Source organism: Zootoca vivipara, chromosome 1, assembly GCF_965207765.1.
Source record: "Zootoca vivipara chromosome 1, rZooViv2.hap1.1, whole genome shotgun sequence".
NCBI classification, from domain to species: domain Eukaryota; kingdom Metazoa; phylum Chordata; class Lepidosauria; order Squamata; family Lacertidae; genus Zootoca; species Zootoca vivipara.
In genome coordinates this window covers 5619009-5639322 of record NC_142582.1, presented here as the reverse complement: position 1 = coordinate 5639322, position 20314 = coordinate 5619009, and the positions used below count along the sequence as shown (strand labels likewise).

Genomic DNA, 20314 nt, shown 5'->3' with positions numbered 1-20314 from the left:
AAGAGCACAAGGGTGATCCAACCTCATGGCAATAGGCATATGTTCATCATTTTCCATACAGGTAGGTGAAGATTTTCAAACGGCAAATAAGGAAATTGGCATAGAGTGCATTGTCAGGGAGAAGGGTCCTAGCTCAGTGGCAGTCCCCAGCATTTCTAGATACAGCCATGAAACCCTGGTCGAAACCTTGCAGAGATGTTGGCAGTCAGTGTAGATGGTACTGAGCTCAATGGACCATTGGTCTGGCTCAGTATAACACGGCTTCCTATGTTCCTAAACCTGTTGATGCGGATGCTATAGGAGACTTCTATGTGCAACATATTCTCAATGAATCGTTATTTTCTAAAAGAAAATTTCCTATGTGTTTGTAAGGTAAAGGTAAAGGGGCCCCTGGCCATCAGGTCCAGTTGTGTCCGACTCTGGGGTTGCGGCACTCATCTTGCTCTATAGGGAGCCGGCGTTTTGTCCGCAGACAGCTTCTGGGTCATGTGGCCAGCATGACAAAGCTGCTTCTGGCAAACCAGAGCAGCGCACGGAAACGCCGTTTACCTTCCCGCCGGAGCGGTCCCTATTTATCTACTTGCACTTTGATGTGCTTTCGAACTGCTAGGTGGGCAGGAGCTGGGACCGAACAACAGGAGCTCACCCCATTGCAGGGATTCAAACCGCCGACCTTCTGATCAGCAAGCCCTTGACTCTGTGGTTTAACCCACAGCGCCACCTGGGTCTCATCCTATGTGTTCTAGATGAAGCCAATTCCATGTTCTAATACAGGCATCCCCAAACTGCGGCCCTCCAGATGTTTTGGCATACAACTCCCATGATCCCTAGCTAACAGGGCCAGTGGTCAGGGATGATGGGAATTGTAGTCCAAAACATCTGGAGGGTCGAAGTTTGGGGATGCCTGTTCTAATAGAAGGAAATTCTGAAGTGACCAACAAAATGCCTTTCGCTGAAGGAGGCTGATGGTGTTCTGGAACTCTCCGTGGTGGAACTTTTAATTAACCCAACTTCCACATCTGTGCTTGCTCAAATCCCAGAAATTGGCAGACCAGAATTAAAGACCTTCTATGGTACTGATACAATTCTTAGTGTTAAACCAAACATTCTGCCACATAGTTCCTACTCTCTTGGAAGTAAACACTATTTGGGATCCTTACTAGTTATTTTTAACGGACTTTGACATGTCTACCTGTTTCCGTTTACGTGGTGGGTTGTTGTTGGGTTTTTTTTTTTTAAACATAGTGTCAGTTGATAATTTGCATTTAAATAGAGACATTTAACAGCTGAGCAAGAGGAAGCTCTTTCAGCTGCCTCTCCCTCTTGCTGGGAACTTGAAAGTGCGGGCTTCATTGTTTTCTCTTCTCACTGTTACACAGGCAAAATGAGGCACTGAACATGTAGACAGCACAACTTTGAATTAAATTATCACAAGTCCTTTGAAGGTCACATATCAAATAAATTGGGAGAAAACATGTCTTGTCTTATTCGATAATAATAAGATGTCTAGCAGAAGCAGGTACCGGACAAGATTCTGCCCTTATTTTTATTCTATCCCTATGCTGCTCTGGGTATAGGCAGTGAAACTACGGTAATTGAGGATATTTAAATTGCAGCCTGTCTTAAGGATCAAGGTGGGCAACATTTTACAGGTGGAGTTTCGCCGAGAGATAAAGACTTTGTCAATGCCATCTACAAAGTTTATGGCCAGGTTTGGGGGAGGCAGGAGCAAAGCCTGCAGCTTCGTGACTTTCCTGACCCTTGGCTGAAAAACACAAAGTTTCTTAAGACATGTTTTGTAAATGCCACCAGACTATGCAAGCTAGGGGCATTCTGTAAGGAGATGAGCAGATTTCCTGTATTCTGTTGCAATTTTGTTTTGTGGATTGAATCTGCATTTTGCTCCACCATCCCTTCTACAATTTCTACAATTAATTCATGAACTGGTGTTTGCAGTTTGCTGCAGCACTTCATTTCAAGAGTTCCCAACCTTTGGGGGCCCATGTGGAATTGTGAGGCAGCGTTGCAGGTACCTGTCACAGAATGGATGTTGCAGGGCTCAGAAAAGGAAGGGCATGAAAACCAGACTCTTGTAGTTAGACCTGATGCCGGAGAGTGATGGCTAGGACTGTCAAGCATTAGGATATGCCGCTGTGAGGTTATAGTGCTTTATTTACAGCCTGCTTTTCCTCCCAAAGGAGCCCAGGGCAGCAGGGCTCTTTTTTGTTTAGACAAGCCTATCCAGACATGTAGAAGCTATATGCCTTTCATTTTATGAGCTTTTGTTGGTTTTAATCATCTTCTGAATATTTTTAAATACTTGTTTTTAACTGCTTTTATTTATCATTTTAACATTTTATTCTGTATTTTTGCAAAGCACTTAGAGGGTTTTCAACAATCAAGCAGTACATAATTTTTTGTTAAATACTATTAATAAATAAAACAATAAAACATTAACAACAACAACAACAACAACAACAACAACAACAACAACAACAACTGAAAACAGTTCTAAAGTTCTAAAAATAGTTATAAACATTCTCCAACAATTATCTCAGGGTTGCTAGCCATCAAGTGCCTGGGTAAACAGGATTGTTTTTTAATTTCCTCCTGGAAGTCAATAGGGAGAGAGATAGACACACTTCACTCTGCAGGGCATTCCACAAATTTGGAACTGCACTGAAAAAGTCTAGGTTTTCTTTAATCAGTTAGAAAATGCTGGGGAGCATATAATAAGGGCTTCTGATGCTATATATTTCATTTTTTTCCTGAAGAAACCTTGACTTTAGCTAATTATGTATATATTAACCATCCCATCTCTTTTCTTGGGACCAACACAGAACATTTCTCTTTGCTTAAAGATACTCCATTAAGAAAGCACATTACAAAATATGTGAGTTCTCATTTGTTTGCTGGCTTTGCGCATATCTTTCAGCAAGCTGAACTGAGATGAATAGGTAGATGATTCTGCCATATGTAGGGTGAAGATTCTGTTTACCAGAGACCCTAAGACTGGGTTCTAAGTAACCTGGTGTATTGGTAGTTTAAGTGCAAAGCTTAGCACACTAGGTGATCTTGGGCCAGTCACTCTCAGCCTAATCTGTCTTGCAGGGTGGTTGTGATGATAAAACAGGGTAGGGAAAAGATAACCTTGTATTTCCCCCAATCACCTTGGAGGATAAATCTGCAGTTAGTATTTAAACAGCCTTTTAATCTATGTGAGGTACATACCGGTAGGAGGAAACAGAACTACACAACATCTGTCTCTGCAATTGGCGGGCAGTATGAAATCTCTGGCTTGAACATGCACAGCAGTCAAGCTTGTCTGCAGCCGGAATCACTGCCCTGAGGAATCCAGGAAGAGAGCACACACTTGCCCTATGGATTCATATGGAACCCCAGAGTAGCCCCTGACACTGAATGGTTTTACGTTTGACTAGCTCCACTTCCTTCCAAATGGCAGTGTGATAATAATAATAATAATAATAATAATAATAATAATAATAATAATAATAATAATAAAAAATTATTATTTATACCCCGTCCATCTGGCTGGGTTTCCCCAGCCACTCTGGGCGGCTTCCAACAGAAAAATAAAACACAATAATCTATTAAACATTAAAAGCCTCCCTGAACAGGGCTGCCTTCAGATGTCTTCTAAAAGTCTGGTAATTGTTTTCCTCTTTGACATCTGTTGGGAGGGCGTTCCACAGGGCAGACGCCACCACCGAGAAGGCCCTGTGCCTAGTTCCCTGCAACTTGGCTTCTCGCAACGAGGGAACTGCCAGAAGGCCCTCGGCACTGGACCTCAGTGTCCGGGCAAAATGATGGAAGTGGAGACGCTCCTTCAGGTATACTGGACCGAGGCCGTTTAGGGCAGCGGTCCCCAGACTTACCAGCGTTTGGGCCGGTTTCCACTGCGCCAATTGCGCGGTGGGCCGGAGGACGGGGGAGCGTGCGCCTGTGCGGGCCGGCAGGCGGGGGAGTGCGCGCCCGTGCGCATGCGCACGGGCGCTTACTGGCGCAGCGGTGCGCTTCCAGGGTGGAAAAAGGGCCGAAAATCCGTTGTGCGCATGCGTATGGGCCTCCCCCGACCCGGAAGTGCACCAGAAATGACCTCTTCCGGGTCGGGAGAGGCCCATACGCATGCGCACAAAGGATTTTCGGTGCTTTTCCCCCGACCCGGAAGAGTGCTGCCGTGCTGCGCGCCGTAAGAGTGGGCGTCGGCGGGCGTCGTCGCGGGCCGGATTGGCAGGCCAATTGGGCCGCATCCGGCCCCCGGGCCGTAGTTTGGGGACCCTGGTTTAGGGCTTTAAAGGTCAGCACCAACACTTTGAATTGTGCTTGGAAACGTACTGGGAGCCAATGTAGATCTTTCAAGACCAGTGTTATGTGGTCTCAGTGGCCACTCCCAGTCACCAGTCTAGCTGCCGCATTCTGGATTTGTTGTAAGTTTCCGAGTCACCTTCAAAGGTAGCCCCACGTAGAGCGCATTGCAGTAGTCCAAGTGGTAGATAATTAGAGACAGTCTGCAGGCAGTTAGGGTCTCAGCCTGCGTACCAGATGGAGCTGATAAACAGCTGCCCTGGACACAGAATTGACCTGCACCTCCATGGACAGCTGTGAGTCCAAAATGACTCCCAGTGAAGATTCATTCACTGAAGTTCATCGTGACATTGGTACAGTAAGAGCTGATTCTTCTCAGCACCTTTGCATAAGCACTTGGCTCTATGTAAGACTGGAAAATGTCTGACAGAAAGAAATCTCAAACCAAATACATCTCATCTTAGGGTAGTCAAATGTTGACTCGCAGCAATTAACTGGAACCCGGCCATCACTACAAGATGTGATGTGGGTTTGACTTTCCAAAGCAATTTTCTTTTATAAGTGGTTACCTTGTCCATTTCCTGAACTGCCATTCATTACAGACTGAAGAGGACAGAAGGGTGGGTGGGTGTGAAATCTGACGTTTGATCTACAGATCTCCCTCGCAATTGGCATGTGAGAAACCAGCTCCCAGGAGAGGAAATCCACTTTTCCTTCCTTTGTCCTTAAGAGTCTGACGGACGGATCTCATAAATGTTTCTTCTCTGTTTCTCCCAGAACCTTAGGCTGCCTTTTAAAACTCTAGCATTAGTTTCCCCTCTGAATTATCTGTCAGTGCATAACTTTACAAAATAAGCGGTGCAGTGAAGGGTGCCTAAGGCTGCAATCCTATGAGAAGCCTCATTGGGCGTAGCAGGGCTTGCATAGGATTGAGCTAGAGAAAGTCATATTCTTAATGCTAATCCCATATGTTTGTGAATTGGTTATGCTTACTCAAGGTTCTGGAGGTAAGCTCCAATGTAGTTGCATATTTCCCACAGTAGGGTCAATTTCTTCCATTTTAGATTCTGTTTTAACCCCCCCTCCCCCCAAAAAAAGAGAATGAAATATAATAACCACAGGCTAGTCTGAGGAATGCCAAGGACCAACTGCCTAAAACTTGGAAGTGATTAGCATTCATAGGCAATATGCATACTCCGTTTAAAACCGGAATATAGTTGTACCATTGTCCTACAGGGAGATTAATTTCTTTTGGAAGTTCTGACTTTGCTCTCATTAAACTGAGTTATTCCACTTCAAACTGCAGATGGCTGGTGGAGTGCATGACCTCTCTCTAGACTGATAGGTACATAGATAGAAATTAGTCTAGAGCCTTTTTCATTGACATCTAGTTATAGACAGATATATATATGTAGATAGATATAGATATTGATTACATGTAGGAGCATTCAGTAATAAAACCTCACATAGGGGACTGAAACACCAGTTTACCTCATCGATGAGAAGCAGGCCTGAGTGTCACACTATGGGGAATCTGTCCCTTCCAGTCACAAAACCTTAAACCCAATGCAATATAGCTCTGAATTAAGAAACCACCATTACTTCATTAGTAATGTTTAAATATGACTCTGTTTAAATAGCCCCGCATTGTGTTTTCCTAAGTAGTTTAAGAGACCAGCTTTCTGCATGACTAAATGATACATTTGATTGCAAAATCAAAATATAATTCAAATAGCCACAGTATGGCATTAGTACAAATTAAAGATACTATTGTTGGGATGAATTGTTCTGCCTTTATCAGCCTGTAATGCCTTCTGTGCCCTTGTCTGATACATCGCCATTGTCATGCGTTTATTCATCCACACTCTTTTGTTAAGTAAAAATCATTTTACATTTTCTACTACCCCTATGCTAATCTTTAGATCTCTTCTATCGATTTGAAAGTTAATTACCTAGTAGAAAGTCAGACTCTCAGGTTCCCCCCCCCCTCTCCGGCACTCTCTTTAAAACAGAATAGGCAAGCTGTTTAAACACTTGGAACACAAATGTTCCTTCCAGTAGAGGAATACACTAATGGTAAATGGCACAAGGGAGTTTCTTCCATAAGCAAATGCAGTTGAATTATTTGTTCTCATGACTTATATTAGATCTCCAAGACCACAGTTTGCAGCTTCATGGACACTTTCCATTTCTTGTGTGGCAACATTTTCCAGACAAATCAGCTTTTCAGTTTGGGGGCTGTCCTTGAACTGCTTTTGGGTGCCAGTTAGCTGGAGTATGATTTTGAATGGTGCTCTGAGAGCCTCTTTAAGTTATAAAGCAGGAAGTAAGGATTCAAAATGAAAAACGAAAAACCCCACACATTAATCATATAAATAAAATCCAAAGCGTGCTTTCAACAAGTCAGAAAAATAGAAGTTTCTTTTGTCAGGGAAGAACACTTTTGAGAAATTAAGAGGACAGCTTTGGCCCAGCACTAGAAAAAATAAGGAAAGAATCACACATCCTTTTCTGTATCATCTTTCCTGCTACACATTAACCTTAGAATTCTGGATACTACTGAAAAATGTTCTAGTGAGCTTTCCACTACTTCATCTGTTATTCACAGCCCATGGCTCAGGTATTCCACATGCCTAGCAGATATTTTAGTAGGAATGAACGTAAATATACCAGTCGGCCCATTCTATTTATCCACTAATCTTTCTTTCTAGATAGATAGAGACACACACATAGTGATTCAGACGCACATAGATGAAAAAGAGACTGGCAAGGGAAATAATGTTTGTGTTGTGAAAACAAACAGAAAGAGATACACACTGAGAGCTGGGAAAAGAAAAAGAAAAAGAAAGAGGACAGCAGTAAATAAAAATCAGAGATAAAAACTTAAAGCTGAAGCTGAATAGAGGGGGGAAAGAAAACTTACAAACAATGAAATATGCGCTTTCATGAATAATATGCAATGGGAGGCCCACTGGTGTGGCAGGAGAGATAATAATGCGCTTAAGGAATTGAGGAAATCTGTATAGAATCCCTAAATTACAGGGTATCACTGATGTGGTCCGCAGAAGACAAGCCTGATGTGAAGAGTGATCGACCAACAGAGGGAGAGAGTCAACGGGAAGTCAAGAAATGCATGTCTGCAGCACAAAATTGACACAGCCCACTGGCTTCATATTTATCAATAACAGCGCAGGATTGATAGCAGGTTTGCTGTAATGTTACTATTCTGTTCTGACACAGAAATGTCTTAAGGCCAATGCGATGAGAACAGACAAGAGACTACGCTGGAAAAAAGGCAGGAGAGAAGTGTCAGAAACCATCCCTTCCTGGCTTCCTTTCCCCTGCAGCAACAGATAGAGCAGGCATAATCTCCCGGGCCAAAAGATCAATGGGAAATTCAGGGCTTGTTCCTGCAAAGGCCACTTTCTCCAGGCAACTCATCCAAGTATTTTCATAAAGCACAGATGGGGGAGATCCGGCTTCTGAGACAGTTTGATCTGGGTTCCGGTGGTTCTGTCACATATTAATCAAGGAATGGTAGGCTCTAGTTATCTCCCGCTTGGACTACTGCAATGCGCTCTACGTGGGGCTACCTTTGAAGGTGACCCGGAAACTACAACTAATCCAGAATGTGGCAGCTAGACTGGTGACTAGGAGCAGCCGCCGAGACCACATAACACCGTCTTGAAAGATCTACATTGGCTCCCAGTACGTTTCCGAGCACAGTTCAAAGTGTTGGTGCTGACCTTTAAAGCCCTAAACGGCCTCGGTCCAGTATACCTGAAGGAGCGTCTCCACCCCCATCGTTCTGCCCAGACACTGAGGTCTAGTACCGAGGGCCTTCTGGCGGTTCCCTCATTGCGAGAAGCCAAGTTTCAGGGAACCAGGCAGAGGGCCTTCTCGGTGGTGGCGCCCGCCCTGTGGAACGCCCTCCCATCAGATGTCAAAGAGAAAAACAGCTACCAGATTTTTAGAAGACATCTGAAGGCAGCTCTGTTTAGGGAGGCTTTTAATGTTTAATAGATTATTTTATTTCATTTTTCTGTTGTAAGCTGCCCAGAGTGGCTGGGGAAACCCAGCCAGATGGGTAGGGTATAAATAATAAATTATTATTATAATATTATTATTATAGGAGGTTTGCTTGCAGTTTTACCCATAAAGGAAAATAGTCTCTAAGCTGTATATATACATGGTTTTGCATGTAATTTATGTGTATAATTTATGTCAGGGACTGTATCTAAGTTAAACTCCCAGAGAGACAGAGTTAAAAGGAGGATTTGCATGCATGAGGGGACACTTGTGGAAATCCCACAGGATTATCATAGGTTGCCACACCTACTGGTAAATCTCAACCCCTGCTGACCAGAGAGAGGCTCGCTGTGCCCTAACTTCATCTGGGCAGCAGGCAAGTTCCTAGGACCTTCCTCCTAGGACCTTCATGCCTACGGTAGGAACTTCATTCCAAGACAGCCATATCTCTGGGGGAACTTCCTCACTGGACCCTTGCCTTGCCTTTAAAACCCTCTGTGGCAGGCTGAGCCTGCACCTCTCCCCCCCCCCAAAAAAACCCCGGCTCCTGTACAATATTCAGGACCTTTAGGAGAGATCACAGTGGCATCGTCATCTTAGCAATGGAGAAACTGATGGCTTCATGCGAGCTGTGAGTCTCAGCAATATCCACCAGGGCACTACCCAAGCCATGAACAGACACCTCCCCCCCCCACTTATCCACAATCGACTCACGTATGAACACATACGTGCGGGAAATAAATAATTTGATTCAAATCTGGAAATGCAGGGAGAGTCCTCGTGGCCAAAGAGTGAGTCAGGGAGTGAGTTTCAATGGACCTTATCAGTGGTGGCTCCTCATTTGTGGGGGAGGCGACAGCTCATCATTAATAATTAATGCTAATAAAGTGAGCTCCTGGTTGTCCCATTACAACTGGAGTTCCCTGACCCGCGCCAGCCAGCTGATCAGCATTGACAGGGAGGCCTCCTGGGATGCTACACTAAGGAGTTCCCCCAACAGTAATTCCTTAGCGTAGCTGAGGTTCAAATCACTTTCTTCAATCAACCTTTTCCTCCTCTGCAGACATGGTATGAATCCAAACTGCTTCCTCCAAATGGACTTGAATGGGGCTGCTTAATCAGCAGTTACAACAAGATCGCTGGAAGGTAAGGTGTGCCCCCAGTGCCAACCTGCTGATTGACACTGAAAACATGTTGGAAGGCTGCTGAAACTTCATTTGAACCTTGGCAAGTGGCAGTCACCTGACACATTATTATGTCACATGATTGACAGCTGGGTGATCAACCTGGATCCAGTTCCCCACCTTTGGTATAGATGCCCATTTAGAAAGATTTGCTGTTGTTGCTGCTGTTGGCGCTGCTGCTGCTGCTGGCATCCATCTGTCTCCAGAAACAATGGAGTCTACCTCCAAGGGTGAAGTCAAACTTGTGGAGAATCACAGCACCTGCTGTGGCTGCAGAGACTGGTAACTTGTAACTGGTGTTTTTGCTGCAATTGCAGTACTGACATGACCGCAAGCCTGGGCAGTTTGTATGGAGATCCTGGGCTGCCCAGATGACAAGATTCCCTTCTTAGCCCCACTGATGTGGTGCAAAGGAAAGCATTCGGCACCGGCATGGTTGCAGCAGTTTCCAGAAGGAGGCGCACAAGGCACAATCCAACCATCTTAGGGACTCCACTACAATTTAAATAAAAATACAATACCTCTCACCATAGTGGGGAAGATGGTGACCGGATGACCGGCGTGTCTGCTGTTGCTGGGCAACTTCTGTTGCTGGTCAGCATCAAAGCCCCTTGCTTTCCCCTCTTAGGGTTCTCTATCTTTAAACTGGGCTTGGACCAAACTGCCCAGGAGACCATATGACTCTTGCACATTACTGGCTTCTCTGAGCAGGGGTGAGGAACATGTGCATGCTCAGCGTGTTGTTGGACCACATTCCCGTTTTTCCTGACGCCTCCCCATTCTGGCTGGGCCTGATGGGAGTTGGAGTCCGACAACATCTGGAGAGCCACTTGTTCCTCACCCCTCTGACAGTGTGTGGCTGGAGGGAAATAATTGTCACACAAGCAGGTTTGTATAATAGTAGACCTTTTTCTATCGATGCAGCAATGAGGATCAAATGCAAACTAAAATAAAAGAACAGGTGGTTTCCTACGAATGTATCAAGACTTACAGATGCATTGCCAAGAGGGTAATTATATGTGAGCATCGCAAGCTACAGCCACAATAATTTTCTTTGTCACAGTACATAATGGTGTGTGAGAAACCTGAATGTCATCGTAAGAGATTTTTCCAGAGGAGGTACCCAGCAAAATCAAAGGCACGCTGACAAGGAAATGATGAGGCTTGTGGCATTCTTGCTCTAATTCCACACTAAAGAAAAACAACGAGCATAACGGAATTATTGTGCGGTAAGCCAATGTCTCTCTTAGCTGTTGTTGGCATGGAGCCAGGGCTGGAAGAAATAGGGAGGTAAGAGAGGAAACACAGTTTGATGTGTTGAAATAAAAAAAAAAGATTTTGGGGAGAGGAGGCAGGGAAACCTTTTCTAAATGCTGTACCAAGTGCTGTTTTCATTATGTGGTATTTTTGCTGGAGGACGAACTGCTCACCCTTTCACAACAGAAGTGTCAAAATAACACCGTATTCCTGAACTATTTGATCCCCATGGTTTCCACACTGGGAAGGGTGCAAGTACTTTGTCCCCTTTCTTTACTCCCATGTTTCTTTATTCTCCCTTGATGGCGGAGGCAGTTGTGTCCCTGCTCTAGCACAGTTTTACTGCAAATAACTATGTGGGCAGCTGTGAGTCACTAGAGGTTCAGCATTTTTGGAAGCACAGCAGGAAGAGCCAGTGTGGTGTAGTGGTTAGAGTGTTGGACTAGGACCTGGGAGTCCAGGGTTCAAATCCCCACTCACTCGTGAAGCTCACTGGGTGACCTTGGCCCAGTCTCTGCCTCTCAACCTAACTTTCCTCCCCACAGGGTTGTTGTGGGGAGTAAAGGAGGAAGGGAAGAACCATGAGTCAGGATTTCACTTGATGGATACAGAAGGGTGTGTGTTTATGTGTATGGCAGCTTTCCCTTGAACTGTCCCTACAGGGGACAGCATTATGAACAGCCATCTCACTCCTCCTATCTAGGGCATATCCATACCAGCTGGGTGCCAAACATACATCCAGGGGAAAGCTGGTGTGCTGTTTGCACTAAACAATGGGTTGTCCACAAGTAGTAAAAGCATCCCTGGGCATTTACCCCTGAGTTAATCCACAGATGTGAAACTGTTCTTTCAGTCTGTGGTTCTGCAGCTGAGAAAAACCACTTGCAGCAATTTCTCATAATGGAGTTGGGCAGTCAACTAGCAGAGGCTCCTACTTGCTACTGTAAAAGGTAGCCAAACATCTCTGGAGCCCCTGGATCAACTTGGGGGGTAAGTTTAGTTTCCATCCATCTGTCTCAAGAGACAATGGAAGAGTGCGCCATTGGGGGTAAAGTCAAAGTGCTGTAGAGACCCATATGCATCTTCATCTTCTTGCAGGCAGGGCAGATGAAGGCATCCTCCTCTTCTGCTTCCTTGTACCCCTCCTTCCAAAATGAGTGGGTGGAGATAACCACACTTTACACTAATCCCTGTAGAATAGGTCTGGCGTTTTGTCGAACGACTAAGCAACAGATGGGATTTTGAACCCGGCTCTGTTGAAGAGCACCAATTAGTCCAGCTGGCTTCAGGCCACACATGCCCCTCTACTTTGGCAAAGGCCTTCTTCAAAGATAGTGAGCTAAATTATTTGAACCCTATTATGAGAGATGCAAACTACCAATCCATCCACTCACCCAAAAATGTCAATTACAGAATCAATGGAATTGTTACATCATTTGTATTTCCTACATTGCCACCCATAAAAGGGAATAAGAATTTGTTTTAAGCTAAATGCTTCTCCTTCCTGAAGTACTATTTTAATTAGCAGACGGGTTTTAAACAAGCCATATTCACATAATAAGTTATGCATTTCAATAGGCTAATGTTCACTAAGAAACTGCAGAGTCGGCTCTCCTCCTGTAGGGATAACCTGCTAAGGAGGAAAGAGGCTGTTCTCTATGCTCAACCATGGTGGGTGGTCTCTCACTGAAGGGATTTGATCCCTCTTGATATCTGCTGGAATCTCATTGCACATACCTTACACCAAGGTAAGGTAAATGACCCCTGGATGGTTAGGTCCAGTCAAAGAAGACTATGGGGTGAGGTGCTCATCTCGCTTTCAGGCTGAGGGAGCCGGTGTTTGTCCACAGACAGCTTTCCGGGTCATGTGGCCAGCAGGACTAAACCGCTTCTGGCGCAACGGAACACAGTGACAGAAACCAGAGCGCACGGAAGTGCTGTTTACCTTCCTGCGGCAGCGGTACCTATTTATCTACTTGCACTCGCGTGCTTTTGAACTGCTAGGTTGGCAAGAGCTGGGGCAGAGCAACGGGAGCTCACCCCGTTGCACAGAATCAAACCGCCAACCCTCCGATTGGCAAGCCCAAGAGGCTCAGTGGTTTAGACTACACCTCTTACTTTACACTACTAGCTTATTAAAGTGGCAGAAGGATTTGAACTGATATGGTTTCTTCCTTTGCACCTGTCTTTTATGTTAATTGTAAAACTTTCTTTTGACTAGTATTCATTCTGATGTCTCATTGTGACTGATGCCACATCTTATGGTGAATGCAGAGCTCCTGTTCAACTTAGTAACCCACCATCTCCTCATTCCTAACTCATCATAAGGCAGAATGCTATAAAACATATCGTATAAACGTCATGGTGCTTTTAAAAAGATCCCTGCCCACACTTCCTTCTGTTGATTACTGCTTCTAGAGGGGCCATAAAACTCCAGGTGCAATGACATGAGCATCACATGTTAGGTAGTGCCATACATTGCAGGAGACAAGGGGAGGAGGAGATATATGACTGCTGCTTCTGTCATTCCTGATTTAATGATGACACGGAAATGCACACAAGTACAGAAACCTAATCATTTACTGTAAAGCTAATCACTATTTGGATTGGACTTAAAATCATTTTTTATTGTTAAATTCCTTTTGGGTGTTTTATGGAAAGTGAGTACTAAATTAAATACATAAAAGTGTTTAATTACATTTTAATTATTGTCTTTTCTATGTTTTTCGCTTTCTCGATTTTATCTGTGCAAGCCACCATAAGCTGAGGACTGGGGAAAAGGTGGAATATATATAAAGAATCATAATTAATTAATTTGCCAATAATTGCTCCAGCAACATCAGCAGATGTAAGCCTATTTACACACATTTGCCCAACTGGCCTAGCCATGCGTGGTTGCCCAATAAAATGAGATTCTTCAAACTCTGGAATAAAGATTGTTTCAAACTGGAGTACACATGTAGGCACGCCTTTGAAACCAGCAATTCAGCATGTATAAAGTACAGCAGGATCATACTCTATGACATTACAAGGATTAGACCAGCGTTTCTCAACCGCTGTTCCGCGGCACACTAGTGTGCCGCGAGACGCTGGCTGGTGTGCGGCGACGTGCGGCGACGAGAAGGGCGATTTGCATTGTCACGTTCCTGGCGGCCGCCAATAAACAACACTGACCCGCCGGAAAGGAAGCCGGCCGGGTCACGACGCGGGGCGAGCGCAGCTCTCAACAGCCACCACCACGGGAGGGTGGTTTTAGACAAACTTAAAGAAGCTGGCTGGATGAGCTCAACCTGAAACTTGCTGAGCAAAGGATTGTGCTGGCAGAGAAATCAGCGGCTTGTGAAGCCTTATTACAGGAGATTGCAACCAACACAGCAATTGGCAAGTGTTTCTTACAGTCATAATTATATAGTCAATATAGGGCGGCACAGAGTTAAATTTTTTAACTTTTTTAATGGTGGTGTGCCTCGTGATTTTTTTTCATGGAACAAGTGTGCCTTGGCCCAAAAAAGGTTGAGAAACACTGGATTAGACTTTCGGAAAACTTTGTGAAAATACAGTATTTTTGGTCACCAGGCACTCAAAAGCTTGGTCTGCTTTCCTGTTGCTGAAATTCTTCTTCAGTTGGCTTTTTATATCCACTTGTACTTCAGAGCACAAAGAAGCTTTTTCACCTTTTCAGCTCTTTCTCACATGAAATGCTTTCATGGGGCTACTAAATTCCCTATCTGAAATGCCAACACTCGGCAGGTCTACTTTCCGCCTCGCATTCCTCCCTCTTTTCATTCTCCAGCACATGGCAAAAACGGATTTTTAAAAGAAAACAAATATTGACATTGCTCCATTGCCCACCACCCACTTTCCATTGCCATTTTTCTAAAGCAAATTATACTCCCAGTTCATATTCTTTAATTGCAGGAAATGCAAATAGGTGCGTATCTTTGAAATGGTTAACAACTTGAGGGGGAGCACTGGCTCTCTCCTCAGCATTTATGGGCTATGCTTCCCGGCTGAGAAAACACTTGTGGCTGTTAAAACATTATTTTGTGAGCACTTGAGGAATTTTCCATACAAAAGAGGTTTTCGTATGATACTTTCCTGATTTGTGCCTTTGTTTTTGTGAAAGAACAGCTTCTATGGCTGGTATTGTGAGCTGACACCTGTCGCAATGATTCAGGGGCCCCTGTCTGTGAAAGCGCTTTTTCCCTACTCCCCAAGCACATACGTATTTAAAATGTTAATTGACTGCACCTTAATAAAGGGATATAATTTAACCTAACTCTACAATAAAAACGTGTTCACCATCTACTGTTCCGAATGTCACTTTCTCGGTACACAGCTTGCAATTTAGAGCTGCATTGGAAATGATATACTAGGCAAGAGTTGACTTTAAGAATGGGAATTAGTCACCACTTCACATTTTCTGTCAGCCAAGGTGAGAAAATGTATTGCAGTTACATTCTGCTGGTGATTTGTTTTCCTGCGATGAAATGCTGTTCTAAACGGCATAGGTTGTACATAAGACCAGTAGCAGCTTTTCAGCTTTCAAAATTTGTTTTACCCCAAGGAACTTTAAAAGAACACAAACTAAGTTTGTTACTGTATTTGTTTCCCTACAGCTTTATGGGAGAGAGGACAGCCAGGTCAAAATTTTACTTAAGATTTTAGGGGAAATAACACACGCAAAATGTTATGCTTCATAACATAGAGGAGTGTAAAGCATTGAGATGCCCCCTATGAAACTTTCATAACATAGAGGAATTTAAAGCATTGAGATGCATATGAAACTCCCACAAAAGATTCCCCAAAACAATAAAGGGTAAAGTGCAGAATTCCCAGATTTCTCGTGTAGAGGGGACTTGTGTGCTAGGCACAGTTAAATATCAACATCTGACAACCTACTGATATCTCTCCTTGGGTTGATTTCATTTATCCTACTGAAGTTCATGGCCAAGACATGTAAACTGAATAAGCTAGTAATGACTAATGCTTTCTCTCCATTTGGGAGATGCAGATCTTGTATCTGTCTCTGGCAAGTTCAGCTTTCTCAACTATATATCCAGGCATTGGCAGAATATAGATGTCTCAACATAAACCACTGATTTGGGTAATCAGGAAGAGTTGAAATCTGGACATCAAGCTCAGAGGACAAGATTACAAAAAATAACTTAAGATCACTGTGTTGACCACAGCAAACTATGACAAGTTCTTAAAGAAATGGGAGTGCCTGCTCACCTCATCTGTCTCCTGAGAAATCTCTATGTGGGACAAGAAGCTACTGTTAGAACTGGATATGGAACAACTGATTGGTTCAAAATTGGAAAAGGAGTACGACAAGGCTGTATATTGTCTCCCTGCTTATTTAACTTATATGCAGAATTCATCCTGCGAAAGGCTGGGCTGGATGAATCCCAAGCCGGAATTAAGATTGCCAGAAGAAATATCAAAAACCTCAGATATGGAGATGATGCAACCTTGATGGCAGAAAGTAAGGAGGAATTAAAGAACCTTTTAATGAGGGTGAAAGAGGAGAGTGCAAAATATGGTCTGAAGCTTAACATCAAAAAAACTAAGATCATGGCCACTGGTCCCATCACCTCCTGGCAAATAGAAGGGGAAGAAATGAAGGCAGTGAGAGATTTTACTTTCTTGGGTTCCATGGTAACTGCAGGTGGTGACAGCAGTCACGAAATTAGAAGACGCCTGCTTCTTGGGAGAAAAGCCATGACAAACCTAGACAGCATCTTAAAAAGTAGAGACATCACCTTGCCTACAAAGGTCCGTATAGTTAAAGCTATGGTTTTCCCAGTAGTGATGTATGGAAGTGAGAGCTGGACCATAAAGAAGGATGATCGCTGAAGATTGATGCTTTTGAATTATGGTGCTGGAGGAGACTCTTGAGAGTCCCTTGGACTGCAAGAAGATCAAACCTATCCATTCTTAAGGAAATCAGCCCTGAGTACTCATTGGAAGGACAGATCGTGAAGCTGAGGCTCCAATACTTTGGCCACCTCATGAGAAGAGAAGACTCCCTGGAAAAGACCCTGATATTGGGAAAGATGGAGGGCACAAGAAGAAGAAGAGGAAGAGGAAGAGGAAGAAGAGTTTGGATTTGGTATCCCGCTTTATCACTACCCGAAGGAGTCTCAAAGCGGCTAACATTCTCCTTTCCCTTCCTCCCCCACAACAAACACCCGGTGAGGTGGGTGAAGCTGAGAGACTTCAAAGAAGTGTGACTAGCCCAAGGTCACCCAGCAGCTGCATGTGGAGGAGTGGAGACGCGAACCCGGTTCCCCAGATTACGAGTCTACCGCTCTTAACCACTACACCACACTGGAGAAGGGGACAACAGAGGACAAGATGGCTGGACAGTGTTCTCGAAGCTACAAACATGAGTCTGACCAAACTGCAGGAGGCAGTGGAAGACAGGAGTGCCTGGTGTGCTCTGGTCCATGGGGTCACGAAGAGTCAGACACGACTAAACGACTAAACAACAACAACTTAAGATCACACATTCCATTGACTTTCAATGGGATGTGTGCTGCTAAACCACTTAGGAGCTTTTGGGAATCTATCCCTTAGCAGACTAAAAGAACAAATTCAGCTCCTTAATACATCATTTAATACATTTAATATAATGGCATTGCGGTAAGAGGACCCGCCCCCCGCAAGGAATAAGAGACACAGTGACACATGAATTTAGGTTAATGGGCAAAATAAGGCCACAACTTTATTGATTAGAGAAAATGAGAGGTATTGGCTTAGGCATTGGACACACAAGCAAGCATGACTCCACCCCGCTCAGCGGGGAGTCATATAAGGGTAACAGCCAGTGGGAGGAGCCTGTTGATGCAAATACAACTGGAAGCATCCCCTGATGTCACCGGGGGTCGTCCCATGACCCTAGCCACCAGCAGGGCATTGGACAGGATCCACGACCACTGGATCCCTTTAACGGGATACCCCTAAAAGAGGAGGGTTGGATGATGGCCACAACCAGTCCTCAAACACACAAGACAAATACATATTCCAATGCCTAACCGCCATCCGAGCCAAAGAGGCTCGCCACCAATACCCTCACTGCTGAAACCAATTCCTACGGTAATGCTTTTTGTGATATCAGCTAACCACACATCATTTCCTTGATTGGAAAGATGAACGCCGAACGCTGTCGTGCCTGCTTAAATGCAGGCAAACCCCACCGGCCCTATTGACCAGCTGAGAGGTCAGCGCGACAGCGGGGATAGGCTGGAGCAGGGGGCCGAAAACACGCCCCTCCCTGCTTAGCACGGGAAGTGGCTCCCACTCACAAAGTCTTCCCTTTTCAAGGAGGAGAGATCTTACCACCTGCTCTTTCACTGACTTTCCACTGCTCCTTCACACAATGGTTTTTTCTACTGCTCCTTCACACAATGGTTTTTTAGTGTTGAAGGCACATTGTCCTGCAGTTGAGGTTGCAGATCATCATGTGAGGTTGGGTCTTAAAGCAGGAAAGGGGAATCTGAGGCCCTCCATAAGTTCTTGGGCTCCATTTACCGTCAGCCCCAACCAGTCTGACCACCGAGTATTCAAAGCATTTAAGTAAAGGCTTTGTGGGTACCTGACTATGATAATGAAGATCGCATCAGCATATAGGACTCCAACTGCTAACAAGAGAAGAGAAGATTCAGGATCCCTTGAAAAATTACTAGAGTGGATAGCTGTACTCATTTGGCACTAGAGACCCACCTGAACTAAAGACTGGAAGTTGTATATCCATGTTTGTCACGTTGTAGCTCAAAGTCACAACTTTTCAAACTCAGAGTTTAGACCTTGCGTATGAAACTGAACTATGGGACGCAGGTGGCGCTGTGGGTTAAACCACAGAGCCTAGAGCTTGCTGATCAGAAGGTCGGCGGTTTGAATCCCTGCGACGGGGTGAGCTCCCGTTGCTTGGTCCCAGCTCCTGCCAACCTAGCAGTTTGAAAGCACGTCAAAGTGCAAGTAGATAAATAGGAACCGCTACAGCGGGAAGGTAAACGGCGTTTCCATGCGCTGCTCTGGTTTGCCAGAAGCGGCTTTGTCATGCTGGCCACATGACCTGGAAGCTATACGCCGGCTCCCTCGGCCAATAATGCGAGATGAGCGCGCAACCCCAGAGTCGGTCACGACTGGACCTAATGGTCAGGGGTCCCTTTACCTTTTATGGAACTGAAAGTACAGCAACCAAGTAAAGCTTTTAGATTCCAGTTCAGATGCTATCCCCACCCTCCGTTAAAGTTGTACTTATATGCTTTGCTAAGTGATGATATAATCAAGCCACGTGAGACAAATCACCAATGCAAGATAGAATCAGTGACACTTGAAGAGAGCAAGGGGCAGATAGTTGCACACCTCTGCATTTCAGAAACACTGGCTCAACCGAGTGAGAATGGCTTCAAACGGGAATTGGGACATCCTGTATATAGTTAATCCAGGGATTGGCAAGATGGTACCCTCCAGATATTGTTGGACAGCTCCCATCATCCCTGCCTATTAGCCATGATGGCTGGGGCTGATGGAGTTCAACTACATTTGCTATCCTTCAGTTAAATTAACTCATATGGCTAGATTCTGTGAAGAGAGGGAGATGGAACATTTAAACAAAATAAGAAGGTACTTGGACAGCTGGCATCTGGTTGCATGATACTTGAATTTAAGGCTAATGAAAGAAATGGTTAAGCAGTTTGTGAGTATCAATGCTAACTGCAATTAAGACTAAGCAGAGTTTGCCCTCACACTGGAATTCTAAACAATGCCATCTTTGAAGTGGGCTTCAGATCTTGGATTCTTTCAGCATTAAATGCAACCTTGGGCAGTTTGTTGGAAAGGAAGCACATGAATAAAGTAAAAAAGAAAGAGGGGAAAAAGGAAAGGAAAGGAAAATAAAGGGTGGGTGGGGAAGAACCTTGGAAGCAGGCAGGTTTTTTGAGTGGTTAAATCATAATGAAACCTACTTTTCAACCCTATGGACACTTACCAAGACTTGAGTCCCACTGGTCTCAGTGCACCTGTGTCAGAGTAGACATGCACAGATTGCACTGTTAATGTACAGATGCTACAGAAAGCACAGAAAGAAAAAAATAGATGTGTGTACCTGAATAAGCGTGAGAATGACAAAGTGGTAAGAGTGGAGAACAAAGTCAATACTTACAATCTGCACTGCTGTTTTTTGGAACCACAGAAAAGTTGGAAGCCAAAGGGTTACGAACAATATCTTCCCACTGAATAGTGTCTGCATAGCAAAGAAATCTGTTCTGTCCAACATATACTCCTCCATTTAAGATTTCTGTACCAAAGAGAAAGATGAAAACACAAATATTAAGGACATTTGGGATGGTGGGATATGGTCATGTTATAATATTCAAGCACAATTAGGAACATAAGAAGAGCCCCCCCCCCCCCCCCGGGATGAAACTAGTGGTCCATCTCATTCCCCATCCAGTTCTCACCATGGACAACCAGATGCCTGTGGGAAGCCCACAAGTACCGTAGTGCCT

General features: G+C 44.5%; 1 protein-coding gene across 6 annotated transcripts in view; it reads right to left on the bottom strand.

Moving 5' to 3' along the window:
- The window catches only part of ERBB4 (erb-b2 receptor tyrosine kinase 4), an 801677-nt gene that overhangs the window by 230441 nt on the left and 550922 nt on the right, over positions 1 to 20314 (bottom strand). For all 6 annotated transcript variants that reach the window (XM_088667872.1, XM_060282295.2, XM_060282293.2 and 3 more), the window contains exon 4: positions 19969 to 20103. In XM_088667872.1, the coding sequence (XP_088523998.1) occupies positions 19969 to 20103 (135 nt within the window). The remainder of the gene's footprint in view (positions 1 to 19968; positions 20104 to 20314) is intronic.